General features: G+C 48.0%; 1 protein-coding gene across 2 annotated transcripts in view; it reads right to left on the reverse strand.

The window, feature by feature from the left end:
• RIOX1 (ribosomal oxygenase 1) overlaps window positions 1-17,679 on the reverse strand; it is a 320,376-nt gene that overhangs the window by 39,239 nt on the left and 263,458 nt on the right. For both annotated transcript variants that reach the window (XR_014225073.1, XM_082251939.1), the window contains exon 12: window positions 503-623. Coding sequence is in view for 1 of the 2 variants with exons in the window: in XM_082251939.1 (XP_082108065.1) it covers window positions 503-623 (121 nt within the window). In the remaining variant the exon portion in view is untranslated. The remainder of the gene's footprint in view (window positions 1-502; window positions 624-17,679) is intronic.

Below are 17,679 nucleotides of genomic sequence, written 5' to 3' on the forward strand. Positions count from 1 at the left end.
CCTCTAAGGTCTCGTTCACACAATATGCAGCGATGCTGGTCTTTCTGCAGGGGAGCAAGAACAAAAACAATCGTTCTCTATGTGCTCTGTTCACAACACCATCATCATGTGCAGATTTTTTCTGCGCATGAATCTATGTGTGTGCAGCTTTTGGTTAAAATGGATGGACTTGTGTCTTTTTTCAACCTAACTATGTAACTACCGCATGACTGAAAAGATTATTTAAAAAGGTGATTTCTGATCAATAGTTATAAATTATATAGCATTTTTTCCATGAATAAATGTTTCTATTACCCATCCGTAGATATTTCTTTGGACAGCTATGATGCTTTTCAATGCTTTCATTCAGTAAAAGGCTTTATAAAAAGTACAGCATATAAAAATGCTTGTCCAGCAACTGTGATCTTCTCAGCTTACCTTTTCTCAAGTAATTTTGTTTGCCAAGTCCCTGTCCTTGATTAGACCTTTGTGTTTAAAGCTAGCATCAATGAGCAGGACTGACCTTGCAATATTGCCTCTGAGAAATCTGATCTGGGAGTCCTTTTCCAGCTGCACGGTGCAGTCAATCACACTTCCATTCTCCCATCTTGTTGGGGCGCCAAATACACTACAAGCTTTTTCAGCTGAAAAACAAAAAAAAGGATTACTATAAAGTGCAATAGAAAAATGGCACCTCCTATATGTAATTTAATTAATATAACTGGCAGTTGCCATAAGTGTTTTGGGGAAATCCCCAAAAAAATTACAATAATTGTGACAATCGGAGGCCCCCACAATAACAATGACAGTGTTGTTATTTTAAAGTGACAAATTGTAACTCATAGGTGAATATCATATAAAAATATATAAAACCTTGTTGTGAAACAAATAATTGAAATAACAATTACAACAACAAACGAACCGTATTTTTCCGTGTATAAGACGCTACTTTTTGTTCAAATCGCAATGCTGAAAATCGAGGGACGTCTTATACACGGTCAGTAAGCAGAATAGAGAGCTGCGCGGATGCGTAGCTGCCCATACCTTGTCAAAGAGGCTTCCTCCAATCGCGAGCTTTGGACGTCAGATGATGCTGTAAAAGGTGGAGTGTGCGCAGATGCGAGAGAGAGAGATGTGAGAGAACGGAGCCCAGATGTCACAAAATAAAAAAATGAATACTGGTAAGCGATTGTCTTACTCTGCAAAATTCAAACTTAATGTAATTCGCTATGCAAAAGAGCATGACAATAGGGCTGCAGAAAGACAGTTTGGCCCTCCGCCCACTGAGTGTATGATTAGACAGTGGAGAAGTGGAGAAAACAGGAAGAACAACTCCTTAAGATGTCAAAAAAGAGGAATGCTTTAAGAGGAAAACCAGCAAAATGGCCAAACTTGGAGCAGAGGCTTGGATTATGGAACAGCGCCACAATGGCTTATTTGTGTCAACCAAGCTTATTCAATGTCAGGCAAGAATGTTTGCAAGCAAAATGAACATTGTTGATTTTGCAGGAAAGGAAAAATGCTGCTTTAATTTCATGAGGAGAGAAGGCTTGGCCATGAGAACACGAACAAAGTTAGCTCAGAAAATGCTACCAGTTTATGAGGATAAAATCCAACAGTTTCATTCCTATGTCATACAACTTTGGAAAAAATATGATTTTGAAACAAGTCAGATTGCAAACATGGATGAGGTGCCTCTCGATTTTGATGTGCCTTCCAACAGAACTCTTTATGTGAAAGGAATCAAAAGAGTGGCAATCAAAACAAGTGGCCATGAGAAGACACACTATACTGCTGTGCAGATGGTACTAAACTGCCTCCTATGCTTATTTTTAATAGGAAAACATATCCTAAAGAGACCTTACCACTTGACATTATTGTGCACGTTCAAGAGAAGGGATGGATAAATGAAGACATTATGGCCATTTGGTTTGAAAAGGTTTGGTCCAGAAGACCTGGATGGCTCTTAAAGAAGCCAGCAGCTCTGCTTGTCTTTGATCAGTTCTGAGCACATTTAACAGAAAAGACAAAAAGGGTTGCATCAGATTTGCGAACATACTTAGCAGTTATTCCTGGTGGACTTACAGGTCAGCTACAGCCACTAGATGGGTCAATCAACAAACCATTTAAAGCCCTGATGAGAGAAGAATGGAGTAGGTGGATGCAAAAAGCAGGTGATAACTTGACACCAACAGGAAGAGTGAAAAAAAAAAACCACCATTACCGAGGTCTACAATTGGATACTAAACTCATGGTATGGCGTCAAACAAGAGATGATTGTGAAGTCCTTTAAGAAATGTGGAATCAGCAATGCCATGGACGGAACTGAGGATGATCTCACATATATAGACAGTTACTCAGAAGACAGCAGTGATGCAATAGCAGTTGAAGAAATTGAAAGAGAGCAGTGATGCAAATGGGGCTGAAAAAGTGATATGCTGCATAATATCATAGTATGAGTATGTAAACGTTACCTGCAGTACTGGTAATTACTAAATAAAAATGTGACCAAACATTTGTCCCGAGCACCTATGGCAAGTGGCCCCCTAATATTGAGGTGGAGGATTATCACTTATGAGCACGCGCGAGATGGGAATATTCCAGCACATCAAGCATGGGGTGTAGAGGATACCCAATCACATATATAGAAATTATTTGTAATACATTTGTTGTAATTATTTCACCAAAAGCTCAGTTAAATTAACAGTCGTTTATCAACAGTCATTAAATTGGCATCCATCCTGAATTGTTGAAACAACACAAGAAAAGCTAGACCCGGCTAAGGGCTGCCTCCAAGAAAGAACGGGGGAATGGGATGTTTAAAGATGCCTTAATTATAAACCATATATTGTGAATAAAGTATGGTAACAGTGAAGCAAAGGATGTATATATAAAAAATTGCTTTATTACATAAATTCATACAAAAAAAGACAAAAAATTAGAAACGAATAAACATGATTTGTTAAAAAAAATTCAACAGGTGTTTACAATAATAAAGTGCAAGTGTTGTTGGTACCGGCGCTACCACAGTAAAAATGACATCAATGTCAAAAAGTAATAGAAAGTGCACTGTGCGTTCAGAGTGATAAATGAGCATGAAATGGTAAAAAATTCCAAAAACAAAATATCATAAAAATATCATAGAAAGTGCACTGTGCATTTTTGTCGTGTGGACCTATAGGGCCGAAGTGCCACAACATAAAACCATAAAGTGCTATGTGCTTGAGAAGTGCAGTAAGGTTGTGCCAGTGCACTAAGTGCTCACATTTAATGTCGTGCAGTTATTTAAGAGGTGCTGTTAGCCGTGGCCCCCCACTAGGTAAGAGCGCTTACCACACACTTGGTCAGCATAGGTACACACAGACGTTACGGGTAACCAGGCTCCCACTCAGAGTTCAGAGTCACCTTAGGCACTGCAATTACAAAGTAGCTTCCATTGTGTAGTATTGCTGAATATACAAGAAAAATGCTATAGCCACTCACAGTTGGGAAGTTCACCATCAGCGTGCAGGGTCCGCCAAGCTCTATCGCTTCCGCGTTCCACAGCTCTGAACCACCAACACCAGAAGTGACGACTTGACTCAATAAGCCACGCCCTACGCGTTTCGTCACGTCATCTGGAGCGCTCCAGATGAAGTTGTAGTGACAAAACGCGTAAGACGTGGCTTATTGCGTCAATTCGTCACTTCCGGTGGCTATATTTTTTATTTTTGTATTTTTATTTTATTTAGTTTACATGCTCTGTTTTATTATTTTTTATTTTTGTTTCTTTATATGTATATATGTCATGTATTTTCCAAGTTCCCTGTATGTGATTTCTTTTGCGACACTACTTTGTTATTTACTTTTATGTGTATATTACATACTATGCATTTAATTTCTACTGTAACCAGATGTTGCCCTTCTGATGTTTATACATTTGGTGTCCCTTCATGGTTCCTGTGCGGCCTGCGATGGTTCTTCCCCCCTAGGTGCCACCCGGCACACGTAGCCCCTCTCTCCCCCTCCGGAGGGCGTTTGGGTCTTGGAGATATCCTTCCCCACTTTTTGGGGTTGGGTTTTTTCCTTTCCGGCGCCCCCTCTGGACGCCAGGGCGTGTGTCGGCGCGGCTATGTTTTCCCTCACTCTGCCCCTTCCAAACATGGCCGCCGCGATACTTCCGGCTCGCTGGGGCCGATGATTGAGTCCCTCTGGAGGGCGGAATATCCACGTCTGTACGTGCGCTCTGTGACCCATGCGATGGCGGTGGTTGACGTCGGCATGTGTTGGATGTTCGGGGCAATCTGGGGGAATCTGGCTTCGGGGGGGCAAATGGACATTTTTCCATTTGTGGGTCACGGTCGGAGACATTTAATGGTGGTAAGACATACAGGGATTGGACCGCAGGCTATGTGGGCGGTCCCATACTCATATATACTCCTGCATTGTGGCCCACTTCCTGTGGGGAGGTATGAGTGTTGGAGCTGACAAGCAGGTAGGACTTAACAGGATATATCTTATCTGTCATTATTATTCTCTTTTGAATAGAGACCTAACCTATGAATTTCTATTCACTTGTTTTCTTTCTTACAATATCTGTGGCTCTCTCTCTTTTCCAATTTACAAAATCCTTTTTTTTTTTTGTCTGGGATTAGATGCAGGGTTTTTAACCCTGCTCTATCTAGGCTTCTTCATTGATACCACAATAGGTCCCATTTTAGAGTCTGAGGGCTGATAGAGCCTCTCCTCTCTCCTGTGTGTGATTCTTTTAAAATCTTTTTTATTCTTTGGCTATCCACATATGCGGTTCCCCCTTAGGGGGTCACAACCAAATCAAAGCGGGTATGTGATATATTTGATTTTTTTATTTTTTAAAATAACGGAATTTTTGTAAAATCTTACCTGTAAAATTCCTTTCTCTGAGTCCTCCGACAGTCGCCGCCTCTTCATATTCGTCACATATGGGGTATTAGACTTTGCTCCGAAGGAGTAGCTAGGCAACAGAATATGTTAACAATAAAGCTTTAACATATCCCACCCTCAAGGGGTGGTCCCCTCAGTCAATACCCTCCTACTTCCTGCAACCATATCTCAGTTTTAGTGGAATAGCAGTAGAGTATACATTCAAACCCCAAAAGAGGGGCGGGGGCGGCGACTGTCGGAGGACTCAGAGAAAGGAATTTTTCAGGTAAGATTTTACAAAAATTCCGTTTTCTCTTACGTCCTCCGACAGTCGCCGCCTCTTCATATTCGTCACATATGGGGACGTCCCAAAGCAGTGCAAACATGAGGGGTGGGAAACGCATCCGCGCCGAAAGGCAACGCAGTCTCCACATCAAAGAAAGGAACCTTACCAAAGGAAGGAAACCAGCTGGGCAACAGCAAAAATAAGTGCTCAACAGGAGCAACAACCCAGGAAAAGACAAAAAACCAGGGGATACAAAACTTATCCCAACAGCCAGGAGTCCCCAACAAGGGACCCTAGGGAACAGCCGCACTAAGAACCTTGCGGCCAAAGGAAGCATCCGCCGATGCCTGAACATCTACTTTGTAGAATTTTGTGAAAGTGTGTACGGTCGACCAAGTCGCCGCCTTACACACCTGGGCTACAGAAGCCCCATGACGACAGGCCCAAGACGTACTCAGAGATCTAGTAGAGTGCGCCTTCACAGGCACAGGGGGAACCTTCCCCTGCAAGGCATAGGCCTGTTCAATGGTCTGCCTGATCCATTTGGCAATGGTAGAGGCGGAAGCCGCCATGCCCTTCCGAGGACCCCTGGAAGAACAAACAAGGAGTCCGTCTTTCGAAAAGACTCAGTCGATTTAAGGTAAACCCTAATCGCCCGAACAACATCCAGAGAATGCAATCTCACCTCCTTTGGATGTTTAGGCTTCGTGCACAACGAAGGCAAAACAATATCCTCGTTAAGATGGAATTCCGAAACTCGTTTCGGCAGAAAAGAAGGATTAGGTCGCAAGACCACCTTATCCAAATGAACAACCAGGTACGGAGACTTGCAGGACAAAGCCGCCAGTTCCGACACTCTGCGAGCCGAAGTGATCGCCACCAAAAAGGCGACCTTTTTGGACAACATAGACAACGAGATCTCCCTGATCTGTTCAAAAGGAGCACGTTGTAACACAGATAGGACTAGATTCAAGTCCCAAGGGGGCAAAGGATCCCTCCTAGGAGGAACCAGATGCCGCACACCCTGAATAAAAGTGCCAACCAAGGAGTTGGAAGCCACGGGACGTTGAAACAGAACGGCCAGCGCAGACACCTGACCCTTTATCGTAGCCAGCGCCAAATGCTGATCGACACCCGTCTGAAGGAAAGACAGCACACGGGAAACCGAGTACGTGCGGGGTGAAAACCCCCTGGACTCACACCAGGCAAAATAGGCCTTCCAAGTACGGTAATAAACCTTTCCCGAGGAAGACTTCCTCGCGTTGATCAAGGTATGAACAACCTCTGGAGAGAGACCCTTCTCCTTCAGGACCTCGGTCTCAACAGCCAGGCCGTCAAAGCCAGCGACTGTAAAGCAGGATGGTAAATCGGTCCTTGAGACAGTAGATCGTCCCGAAGAGGCAGACGCCAGGGGGCGTCGACCGCCAGATTCACGAGGTCTGCGTACCAGGACCGGCGAGGCCAGTCCGGTGCCACAAGAATCACCGTGCTGCGTTCCGAGTGTAACCTGCGAAGGAACCGGGACAGCAACTGAATCGGTGGAAACGCGTACATCAGCCTGTACTGATGCCACGGGGCCACTAACGCGTCCGACGCGTCTGCCCGAGGGTCGCGCGTCCTTGCCACGAACCTCTTCACCTTGTAGTTGAGGCGAGACGCGAACAGGTCCACATCTGGAAGACCCCACTTCGCGCACAACATCTGGAAGACAGCCGGATGGAGAGACCATTCCCCCTGATCCAGGGTCTGGCGACTCAGATAGTCCGCCTGCCAGTTCTCCACTCCCGGAATGTGAACCGCCGTTATCGCCGGGACATGAGTCTCGGCCCAAGACAGAATGTCGGCCACTTCTCGAGCCGCTCGGGCACTCCTGGTGCCCCCTTGGTGGTTGATGTAGGCCACCGCCGTGGCATTGTCCGTCTGCACCCGAACCGGGCAGCCCTGCAGCCGGTCCGTCCAGCGATGAAGACAGAGCCTTATCGCACGCAATTCCAGAATGTTGATCGGGAGGGAAGACTCCCCCTCCGACCAGGTCCCCTGGGCGGACAGAACGCCCAGAACACCACCCCAGCCCGACAGGCTGGCATCCGTGGTGATTATCGTCCACGAGATCGGACGAAACGACTTGCCCCCGGACACCAACGGGGACTGGAGCCACCACAGAAGGTTTTCCCTGGTGCGATGACTCAACGAGATCTGAAGATCCAGAGATTGAGGTCGCCCGTCCCACTTGGACAAGATCTCCGCCTGGAGACCCCGCGTGTGAAACTGCGCGAAAGGAATCGCCTCGAAAGCCGAGACCATCAATCCCAGACATCTCATACACGTCCGCAGAGACGAGTTCGGAACGTCCCTGAGGGACCTGACTTCCTCCTGAAGAGTCCTGAGTTTGTCTTCCGGCAGGAAGACCTTCGCCTGCACCGAGTCCAGTATCATTCCCAGATAGGGAAGACGAACCGACGGACTCAGTGTCGACTTTGGAACATTTATCGTCCAACCGAACTCCTGCAGAGTTTGCATCGTGACAGACAGGTCCTTCTCCAGACCCTGACTGGTCGCAGACCGAATCAGAATGTCGTCCAGATACCCCAGGACAGAAATGCCCTGGGCCCTCAATAATGCCAGAACCGGTGCAAGCACCTTGGTGAAGACCCGCGGAGCCGAGGCGAGCCCAAAGGGCAACGCCACGAACTGGTAGTGATCCTCCGCAATGGCAAATCGAAGGTATCTCTGATGACCCTCGAATATGGGGATGTGAAGATACGCATCCTTCAAATCGATGGAGGCCATGAATTCCCCCGGAACCAGGGCAGCCACCACCGAGCGCAGGGATTCCATGCGGAACTTGCGAACCCGCACAGAGCGGTTCAGAGCTTTCAAGTCCAGAATCGGACGAACCTTGCCCTCCTTTCTGGGCACGGTGAACAGATTGGAATAAAACCCCCGAAATCTGTCCCGATGAGGCACCGGAACCACCACTCCCTGAGCCCTCAGGTCCCGCACCGCCAGGTGCAGATCCCGCAGGCGCTCTGGAGACAGTTGTAGATTTGAGGGAAAAAATCTGCTCTCTGGCCGAGAGAGAAACTCGATCTTGTAACCAGATCGAACGATTTCCAGAACCCATCTGTCCCGCACACGGGCCAACCAGGGCTGAAGAAAACCGAGCAAGCGTCCCCCCACCCCAAAACTGGGTGAGGGCGCCCCTTCAGGCCGAACTGTTATGGGCCGCAGGTCCGGATTGGCCGGACTTCTGTTTCCCAGACCAGGGTTTCTTCTGAGAGCCCTGGCCTTTGAACGGTTTGCCCTTGTAGTGCGGCCGAAAGGCACGAAAGGACCCCTGAGGGGGCCGAAAATTCGCATGCTTCTTCCCAGAAGCCCCCTTAGCCTTGGGGAAATGGGGCAAGAGAGTGCTCTTACCCCCGGTGATCCCCTTAATCAACACATCCAGGGACTCCCCAAAAAGGCGAGACCCATCATAAGGCAGATTGGCTAAGGTTTTACGCGAAGATTGGTCCACCGACCAACATTTCAACCAAACCAGGCGGCGAGACAACACCGCCACGCTGTGCACACGTGCAGCCAACGGAATCAGGTCCAGGTCCGCATCACACAGATACATGACACCCTGGTGGATCTGATCCACCATGTCCAGGGTCGCCGCCGAGGCCGAATCGGCCACTAGGACGCGCCTAAGCATCTGCGTCCAACTTGCGATCGCCTGGGCCGCCATGAGAGAAGCAAATAGAGCCTTAAGCATAGAACCCGTAACAGAATAAGTATGACGGGCAAGAGACTCCAGTCTCCTATCCGTGGCATCACGGAAAACAGGGGATCCCTCTGCAGGAATCGCAGTGGCTTTGTTCAAAACCGCAATTGCATGATCCAGTGGTGGAGGCACACACCACCGTTCATCAGTGGCAGGGGAGAAAGGATAACGCAGCTTGAATTTACTTGGTACCGCAAAAGGTTTGCGCAGATCGCGCCATTGATCCTTTACAGCGCGCTGAAAATCAGCATTGCAGGGAAAAACCTGCGGCGTCCTGCGTTTTCTCTGCGTCCCATAAGCCGCCAAGGCAGCGGGGGGACACACTTCGTCCTGCAAACGTAGCGTCTGCTTAATGGAAGCAATCAACTCATCCATGATTGCAAGCTCTTCAGGCGAGCCAGGGGGAGAATTATCAACCCCCTCAACCTCAGCCTCTACCTCAGACCCCACTAGATCAAGAGAGGAGCGGGACCCCGATAGGGGGGTCCCTGCCAGAACAGCCCCATCACCTTCACCCTCAGAATCGGAGGACAGAGTAACTCTGGGCCGTTTAGTAGATTGAGCAGCCACCAGCATTTGCACCTGGGCAGCAAGGCCAGCCACAATAGTGGCTAAATCCCCCCCTGGGGGGGAAACAGCGGTCCCCTGGCTTTCCACCAATACTGTGGGAAACTTGCCCTCCTGAGAATCCATTGCCCCTGTACGCCAGACAACCAAGGGTTAACTGCCCCCTTTCAGCAAGCGCGGTAAGCGCAGCCCACCGCACACACTCAGGCACAATGAGACCCCCACAGGGAATATACAGACTGAATACAGGCAATGGACAACAGGAATAGAAGGATAAAACCTGAGGAGACCCCGCTGCTGCTGCTGCCTCGACCGGTGTTCCAGGAAAAAGGAAGTGATGCTGCCAGGGCGCTCTATGTAAGCCTATGGAGGCTACAAGAAAATGGCCGCCGTGCATGTAAACCATGCGGCCGGAGCGGGCGCCGGTAAAATGGCGTCGTTTGGCGCCGAAACCGCCGCTCCACAGTGCATAAAAACACACACAATTTCATCCCATTATATGGATACATGTTAGATCGCCGCAGCGATCGCTGTATATGCCCCAACATGCCATTAAAAACATGCCCCACAGCACACAGCTTCCCACACTGCCCAGCCTGACACACACAGTGTCATACAGCTCCCCCCCCCCCCTTGCAGCCCACAGCATGCAGCCGAGAGATAGGGAGACAAGCAGTGTGATTTAAAGGCAGGTTACACAGTCCCAGACTGAGACCCCCCCCAGACAGACAGGTCCCCACATAGACACACTTACCTCATATGGCGTGGGGAACCCGCACAGGCGAACAAGCCGCTGCACATGAGGCAGGGAGAGTCGCAATTCAAGACGCACACAATGGCGGTTAAGAAACCGCACAGCGTCCGGTGAGGTAGCCACCTCACCAAACATCCCTGCACCGAACAGGGATGGGTCGTTCACCGTGCCAGGAGCGTTACCTGGCTGAACGCTCGATGGCAGACTGGGAAGCCACTGACCCACGACCTGCGATCAGGGGGATCAGCCCGAGACCCAGTCCGCATGATCCTCTTCGTCCGAAGAACTAACTAATGCTGACAAAAACAACAGCTAAGTAAAGGTAGAGAAAAAACTCAAATAAAATATTAAAAAGAAGAAAGAGTCTGGGACAAAAAGTCCCAGCACAGAGAGAGCCAGCCACTCCTGACAAGCTAGACATTAAAACTGAGATATGGTTGCAGGAAGTAGGAGGGTATTGACTGAGGGGACCACCCCTTGAGGGTGGGATATGTTAAAGCTTTATTGTTAACATATTCTGTTGCCTAGCTACTCCTTCGGAGCAAAGTCTAATACCCCATATGTGACGAATATGAAGAGGCGGCGACTGTCGGAGGACGTAAGAGAAATTATTTTTTTATATTTACACACTTTATTTTAAATGCGTGGCTCAAACAGCTTTGAAAAAAATCATTTTTTCATTCCCGATTTTTGAAATATTTTTCATTATTAGATTTTTTCATTTTTCTTTTCTTTTTCTCCATCTTCCCCCCTTTTTCTCCTCTTTTATGTCTCCACCAGGTTTGTTCTCTGCCCATTGTTACCCCTGCCCTTTGTTGTCCTTGGGTTAAGGTTTGCTGTCCATGTGCTGTCCCAGAACCGCTGGGTCTATATCACCCATACAATAGAATCTTGGATAAAAATGTGGGTTGACTTTTTTCAAATGTAAGTCTATGATATATATATTTGTCTCTCTTGTGTACTATATATTTTTCTCGCATATTGAATATGTTAAATACAAATAATGTTTGTGTCCCTTGTATTATGCATATAGATATATGCTAGAAGAACTGTGGACTACTACTCCCCCCTAAGGAAGACTAGTTCAAGTCGAAACGCGTAGGGTTTGGGGTCTCACAGTAAGTTTCTTCTATGCAAATGTGTGTAGTTTTCTGAACCTTCCTTGCTTTTGTTTTACAACAAAGCATATTGAGGATTATTGTAAACACCTGTTGATTTTTTTTTTTAACAAATCATGTTTATACGTTTCAAATTTTTTGTCTTTTTTTGTATGAATTTATGTAATAAAGGAATTTTTTATATACATCCTTTGCTTCACTGTTACCATACTTTATTCATAATATATGGTTTATACTTAAGGCATCTTTAAACATCCTATTCCCCAGTTCTTTCTTGGAGGCAGCCCTTAGCCGGGTCTAGCTTTCCATGTGTTGTTTTGTAATTATTTAAACTATTTGTGTTTTACAACAAGGTTTTATATAATTTTATACGATATTCACTTATGAGTTACAATTTGGCACTTTACAATAACAACACTGTAATTGTTATTGTGTAGCGCCTCAGATTGTCACAATTATAATAAATTTACAGCCGATCTGTTTCCCAAAAAGAGGCTTATATTATGGTGATTTCAAACAATACTAAAGTGCAAGAATGATCATATGGTAATAAATATGCTGAAAAATAAAGAATTCAAACCAACTTTTTTTATTTTCGTGTGCTTTTCCTTTAACTTGTTTTATGCCCTACCTATAGGTTTGAACTTACGCATTTTACTCAGACTAAAGCCCCTACAGTCTTTGCTTAGCATCTAAAGACGTACATATTGATACCTGGAAGTTTTAATCATGCGTATGATAGACTTTGCGAGATGTTAATTTCCTAGCTTTCAAGAGTGTTTAGATAACAAAGATCGACAGGTCCTGTCCAAATATAGGTTGAAGGGAATGGATTAGCGTCTTTTTTTTAACCTTATAAAATTTATAACACTGATAACTTACCCCCATTGTGTGGACTTTTTTTAACTGATTTGGAAGACTTGGGGTTCAAGGGCTTTTGGCAGAACTAAGTTCCAAGTTTTGTCTTGGAATTTGGAGGCATGAGAGAAATGAAAATAATTTTTCTTAGACCTCGGAACTGAGTTTTCCAGGTAAAAATTCTGTCTTCACTTTCTGGGGAAAAAAAAGGGTACTCTAATCCCAAGTAATCAGCTAGATGAAGTTGTCCAAGGATTCGCCAAAGAGGCATCTTCCTATCAAAAGCAAACACAAGAGGTGTTTCTTGCACTTATGCTCCACAGACCATTATTTGAGCCAAAGGATTCAAAGAACATGTACCTAAAGAGGGCCCATTTTGGCTATTTGGTGTCCACAATAAGTAACAGTTAACAGTTTTGTTGAGACAGAAAATAGTTGGGTCAACAAGGACAGTCCACTTCTTTAGGAACCCCTTATCTATAAGGTATTGCTAGGCAAAATGTTAAGAAGACAATGGGATTTTTGACTTGCCGTAAAAATCCATTTTCTCTTTCGTTCATTGACGGACACAGCTCCTGATCTTCATAACCATTGGGAAGTCCCAAAGCAGTGTTAAACATGAGGGGTGGGAACAGCAAAAAATTTCCCAAGGCTAAACACTAGCCAACCAGGCAACAGAAGCTCAACCATAAACAATTGGAGCCCACCTGAAAAAAACAAAACAGCCTCAAAGAGGATCAAGACCTCTCAACAGCAGCCTGCAAAACCTTGTGCTAAAAAGAAGCATCCGCAGATGCCAACACATCCACTTTATAGAACTTTGTGAAAGTGTGCATCGACGACCAGGTGGCCGCCTTGCAAACCTGCGTCACTGACGCCTGATGATGGAATGCTCAAGAGGCACTGAGCGCCCGAGTACAGTGCGCCTTGACAGGGAAAGGAGGAACCAGACCCTTAATGGAATAGGCCTGAATCGCCGTCTGTCTGATCCATCTGGAAATAGTCACAGAGGAAGAGGACAACCCTTTCCAAGGCCTATCCGTGAGCACAAACAGTGAGTCTGACTTCCTAAAAGACTCCGTAGCTGCCAAGTACACTCTAATTGCCCAGACCACATCCATGGCATGCAATGCAGTTTCCTTCAGGCGTTACGGCCTGGGACACGGGGAAGGCAATACAATGTCTTCATTCAAATAAAAATCAGAGACAACCTTTAGGAGGAACGACAGACAGGGGCAAGGAACCACCTTATCTCTGTGAATCACCAAGTAAGATGAACGACAGGATAACCCCGCCAATTCCGACACTCTGCACGCAGAGGTGATAGCCACCAAAAATGCCACCTTCTGAGACAGCGTAAGCAAGGGAAACTCCTGAAGATTCTTAAAAGGAGGCTTCTGGAGGACTGAAAGCACAAAACTCAGGTCCCAATGCGGCAAAGGAGACTGCACTGGAGAAACCAAATGTTGGACACCCTGAAGAAAGGTACGCACCAGGGAGTGTGTAACCAAGGGTCATTGAACGAAGACCACCAAGGCCGACACCTGGACCTTGATGGTACTCAAGGCCAATTTCTGTTCAACCCCCTGTTGAAGGAAGTTCAAAATCTGAGCCACCAAGAAGGAGCAAGGATGAACCCCAAGAGACTCACACTATGTATGTCTTCCACGTACGGTGGTAGATCTTCCTAGAAGTAGATTTCCTAACTTTTAACAGCATTGGAATCACCGACTCAGATAAACCACTATCCATCAGTAACCGGCGTTCAACAGCCAAGCTGTCAAAGCCAGCAACTGTAAAACAGGATGGAAGATTGGTCCTTGGGACAGCAGATCCTCCCTTAGAAGAAGCTTCCAAGGAACATCGGCGACCAGCCCCACCAGATCGGCATACCAAGCTAGGGAGGGTAGTCCGGAGCCACTAAGATAATCAGAATCCCTTCTGCCTCGATCTTGCGTAGAAGTCTTGACAGAAGCTTTAGGGGGGGAGGCGTAAATCAGACGATACTGACCCCCATGGGGCCACCAGCGTGTCTGTAGTGTCTGTCAGAGGATCCCGTGACCGAGCCACAAACCTCTGCACCTTTCTTTTGAGCCGAAAAGCAAACCGATCCACCTCGGGGATGCTCCACTGGAGACACAACTGATGAAACACCTCCGGATGAGGGGACCACTCCCCTTGGTCCAACACCTGCCGATTGAGGTAATCCGCCTGCCAGTTTTCCACCCCGGGAATGTACACAGAGTACACACGGAGTGAGGGCTGGAACGAACCGTTCTGCACACCTTAGAATGCCGGGTACCTCCCGAGCCGCCAGGACACATTTTGTGCCCCTTTGGCATTGTCCGATTAAATGCGCAGTGAACATCCCTGAAGATGATCTGTCCAATGGACCAGGCAGGGTCGGATCGCTTGGAGTTCCAAGACATTGATCGGTAGTCTGGACTCTTCCAGTGTCCAGATCCCCTGGGCAGAATTTTTGCAGAGGACGCCTTCGCAGCTGGACAGGCTGGCATCCGTGGTGACCACTGTTCAATACAAGGGGAGGAAGAATTTTTCCAGCCGAAATGCCAGAGAACGAAGCCACCATATTAGGGACTCCGTTCCCCGGCTCAGCCGGATCTTATAGTCCAGGGACTGCAGAGTCCTGTCCCATTTGCCCAGAATCTCCCTTTGCAGGGACCCATTATGGAACTGTGCAACGGAACCGTCTCAAAAGGTAGACACCATCAGGCCCAGCACCCGCATGCAGGTCTGGAGGGATGACCATCTTCTGAACAGCAAGAGATGAATTGCAGTCTGCAATTTCTGGAGTTTGTCCACAGAAAGGAGCACTCTGGCTAAGGCAGAGTCCAGAGTCAGATCCAGATCAGTCCAGCTTTGGGGACGGAATGAAAGCAGACTTCTGAAAATTCAGAATCCAGCTGCACTCCTTCAGAGTTGATATGGTGACTTCCAGGTTTTCCACCAGAGAAGTAGGGGACTCCGCTCGCATAAGGAGGTCGTTTAAGTAGCCCAGTACCACGATCCTCAATTAAGGATAACAACAAGGCGTAACAACACTAGAACCGGGGCGAACACTTTTGTGAAGACCCAAGGAGCAGAGGTGAGACCAAAGGGTAATGCCACAGACTGATAATGCTCCTCTCCCATGGCAAAGTGTAGGAAGCGCTGGTGACCGGCACATATTGGAATGTGAAGGTAAGCATCCTTGATGTCGATAGAGGCAAGAAAATCCCCCGGATGCAGGGATGCCACCACCGCACGAATGGACTCCATCCTGAACTTCTGCACCTGCACAAAGCAGTTCAGCGCCTTGAGGTCCAGGATTGGTTGCACCTTGCCTTCCCTCCAGGGAGCTGTAAACAGGTTTGAGTAAAACCCCTGAAAACGTTCAGATGTCGGAACCAGGACAATCCCCCCTTGAAGCAACAGGTCTTTTACCGCCCCAAAGTGACCATTGAAGAGATCCGGGAACAGGCGCAAGTTGAAAGGAAAGAACCTATAGCCGGACCGAATAACTTTGTGGACGCACTTGTCTTGTACCAAGGAAGTCAACGGGTCTGGAAACCAGCGAAGACATACCCCCACCCCCGATACAGGTGAGGGCGCACCTTCATGCTGAAGGAGCCTTGTCTGCGGGTCTGGAGAAGCCCGCTCTCGGCTTGCCAGACTAGGTTCGTTTGGATCCTCCAGAGGAGGCCAATAAAGGCTTCGAGCCCTTGTCAGTCGACCCCGAGGGACGAAAAAAACTTCTTATGAGCCAAGAAGGAGGGCCCATGTCTACGATGAGGTTCCTTGTCCTTAGTAGCCTGTGGAAGAAAAGTACTCTTTCCCCCTGTGAGACCCTTAATAATATCATTCAGGGTAGCCCCAAACAGGTGATAACCTTAAAAATGGAGTTCAGTCAAGCCTTTTTAAATAGTCTGATCAGCAGACCAGCATTTAAGCTAAAAGAAAGGCTGAAGGATCACTGCCAAAAACAGAGAGCCACTAAGAAGCCGCTTCCAAAGAGGCATCACAGATAAACTGCAGCCCCTGGAAAAGATGGTCCACCAGCTCAGCAAAGGCAGGGGGAAGTTGTTCTCCCTCTAGGTCATGGCATAAAAGCCTAGCCCACTCAGTCAAGAGTTTGCGACACCAGGGCAATGGGGAATACCAGCCTCAGTAGCGAGCCAGCCAGAGTGTACATATTGCGGGCCACAGCCTCCGCCTTCCTGTCAACCGGATCTTTAAAAGCCGTGGACTCTTCACCTGGAATCATGGTTGCCTTGTTCAATCTGAAAACCGGAGGGTCCACCACCGGTGGAACAGTCCACTTCTTTATAAAGGACCCCTCATAGGAGTAACTCCTATTAAATCGATTAGGGACCCCAAGGGGATGCTTTGGTCATCTCCACACTTTAGCAACAATCCAGTCAAAATCAGTGGGGAAAGGGAACACCTTTGCCGCTCTGGATGACTTGTGAGTGCCAAAGGGAACCTGAGCCTCCAGTGCAGTTACGTCCTCCATCTTCAAGGTCTCACGCACAGATACAATCAGTGTTTCCATCAGCGCCTTTTCATGCGTGGTGCGCGGTTGCAGATGTAGAGGAATCATCCTCTCAGAGGATTCCGGGCGCGTGGTCGCAGACCCAGCAGGGTGACCCATGTCCACGGTGACCGAATCAGATTCAGGATCTGATGAGACAAAGGATGCGGGGGGCGCTTTTTGCTAGCCCGTCACCCGAAAACCACCCCCACCCGGGACACAAAGGACTCTAGGATCGCTGTCAGTGCATTGATGGATGATTGGGACTCAGAGGGCCTCGCAGGCCCCAGAGAGGGGGTCAGGTGGGGCGATGTGCTCCTAATTCTCCATGAGTCACCAGGGAGACCCCACAAAAAGTGTAAAACACTGAAAAGTGACAACCCCCACTATGTTGGCAGCACCGCCCGGGTTGCCAGGCACAAGCACTAAGCGATCCTCAGCAGAGAACCCCACCAGACTCACCATCCAGCAGAAACAGGCACTTGCAGCCACCAGGAGTCAGCACCAGGGGACGAGGAGGGGCTCCCACAGTAGAAGTCGCCGTTCACAGGGCTTCACTGTCATGGCCGCCGCTATTTTTAATGGCAAACCACTGCAAAATTGCCACCAGACTACACAAACACGGCCTCCGTGCATAGAAACACACAGACTACAGCAAAATGGCGGCCCCGCGCAGCACCACCTAGGTCTCAAGGACAGACCCAGACAGGATGGGGGGCCTGGCAGGAGCCCCCACCAGGTACAACCCCCGGCCCCTATTACAAGCACAGCGCCCTGCACCCACCCAATGAGGTGGACCAGACCACCCATACAGTCACAGCATAAGTGGAGGGGGGGGTAGGGGGCATACGTGGCGGGGAGGTAGGGGGACAGATGAAAGGGGGGGTGCCTGACGGGGAAGGGGGGAACCCGGGATCAGACCGTCCCAAGGAGGGGCCC

This window comes from Pelophylax lessonae, assembly GCF_965119305.1.
Source record: "Pelophylax lessonae genome assembly, chromosome: 3".
NCBI lineage: Eukaryota > Metazoa > Chordata > Amphibia > Anura > Ranidae > Pelophylax > Pelophylax lessonae.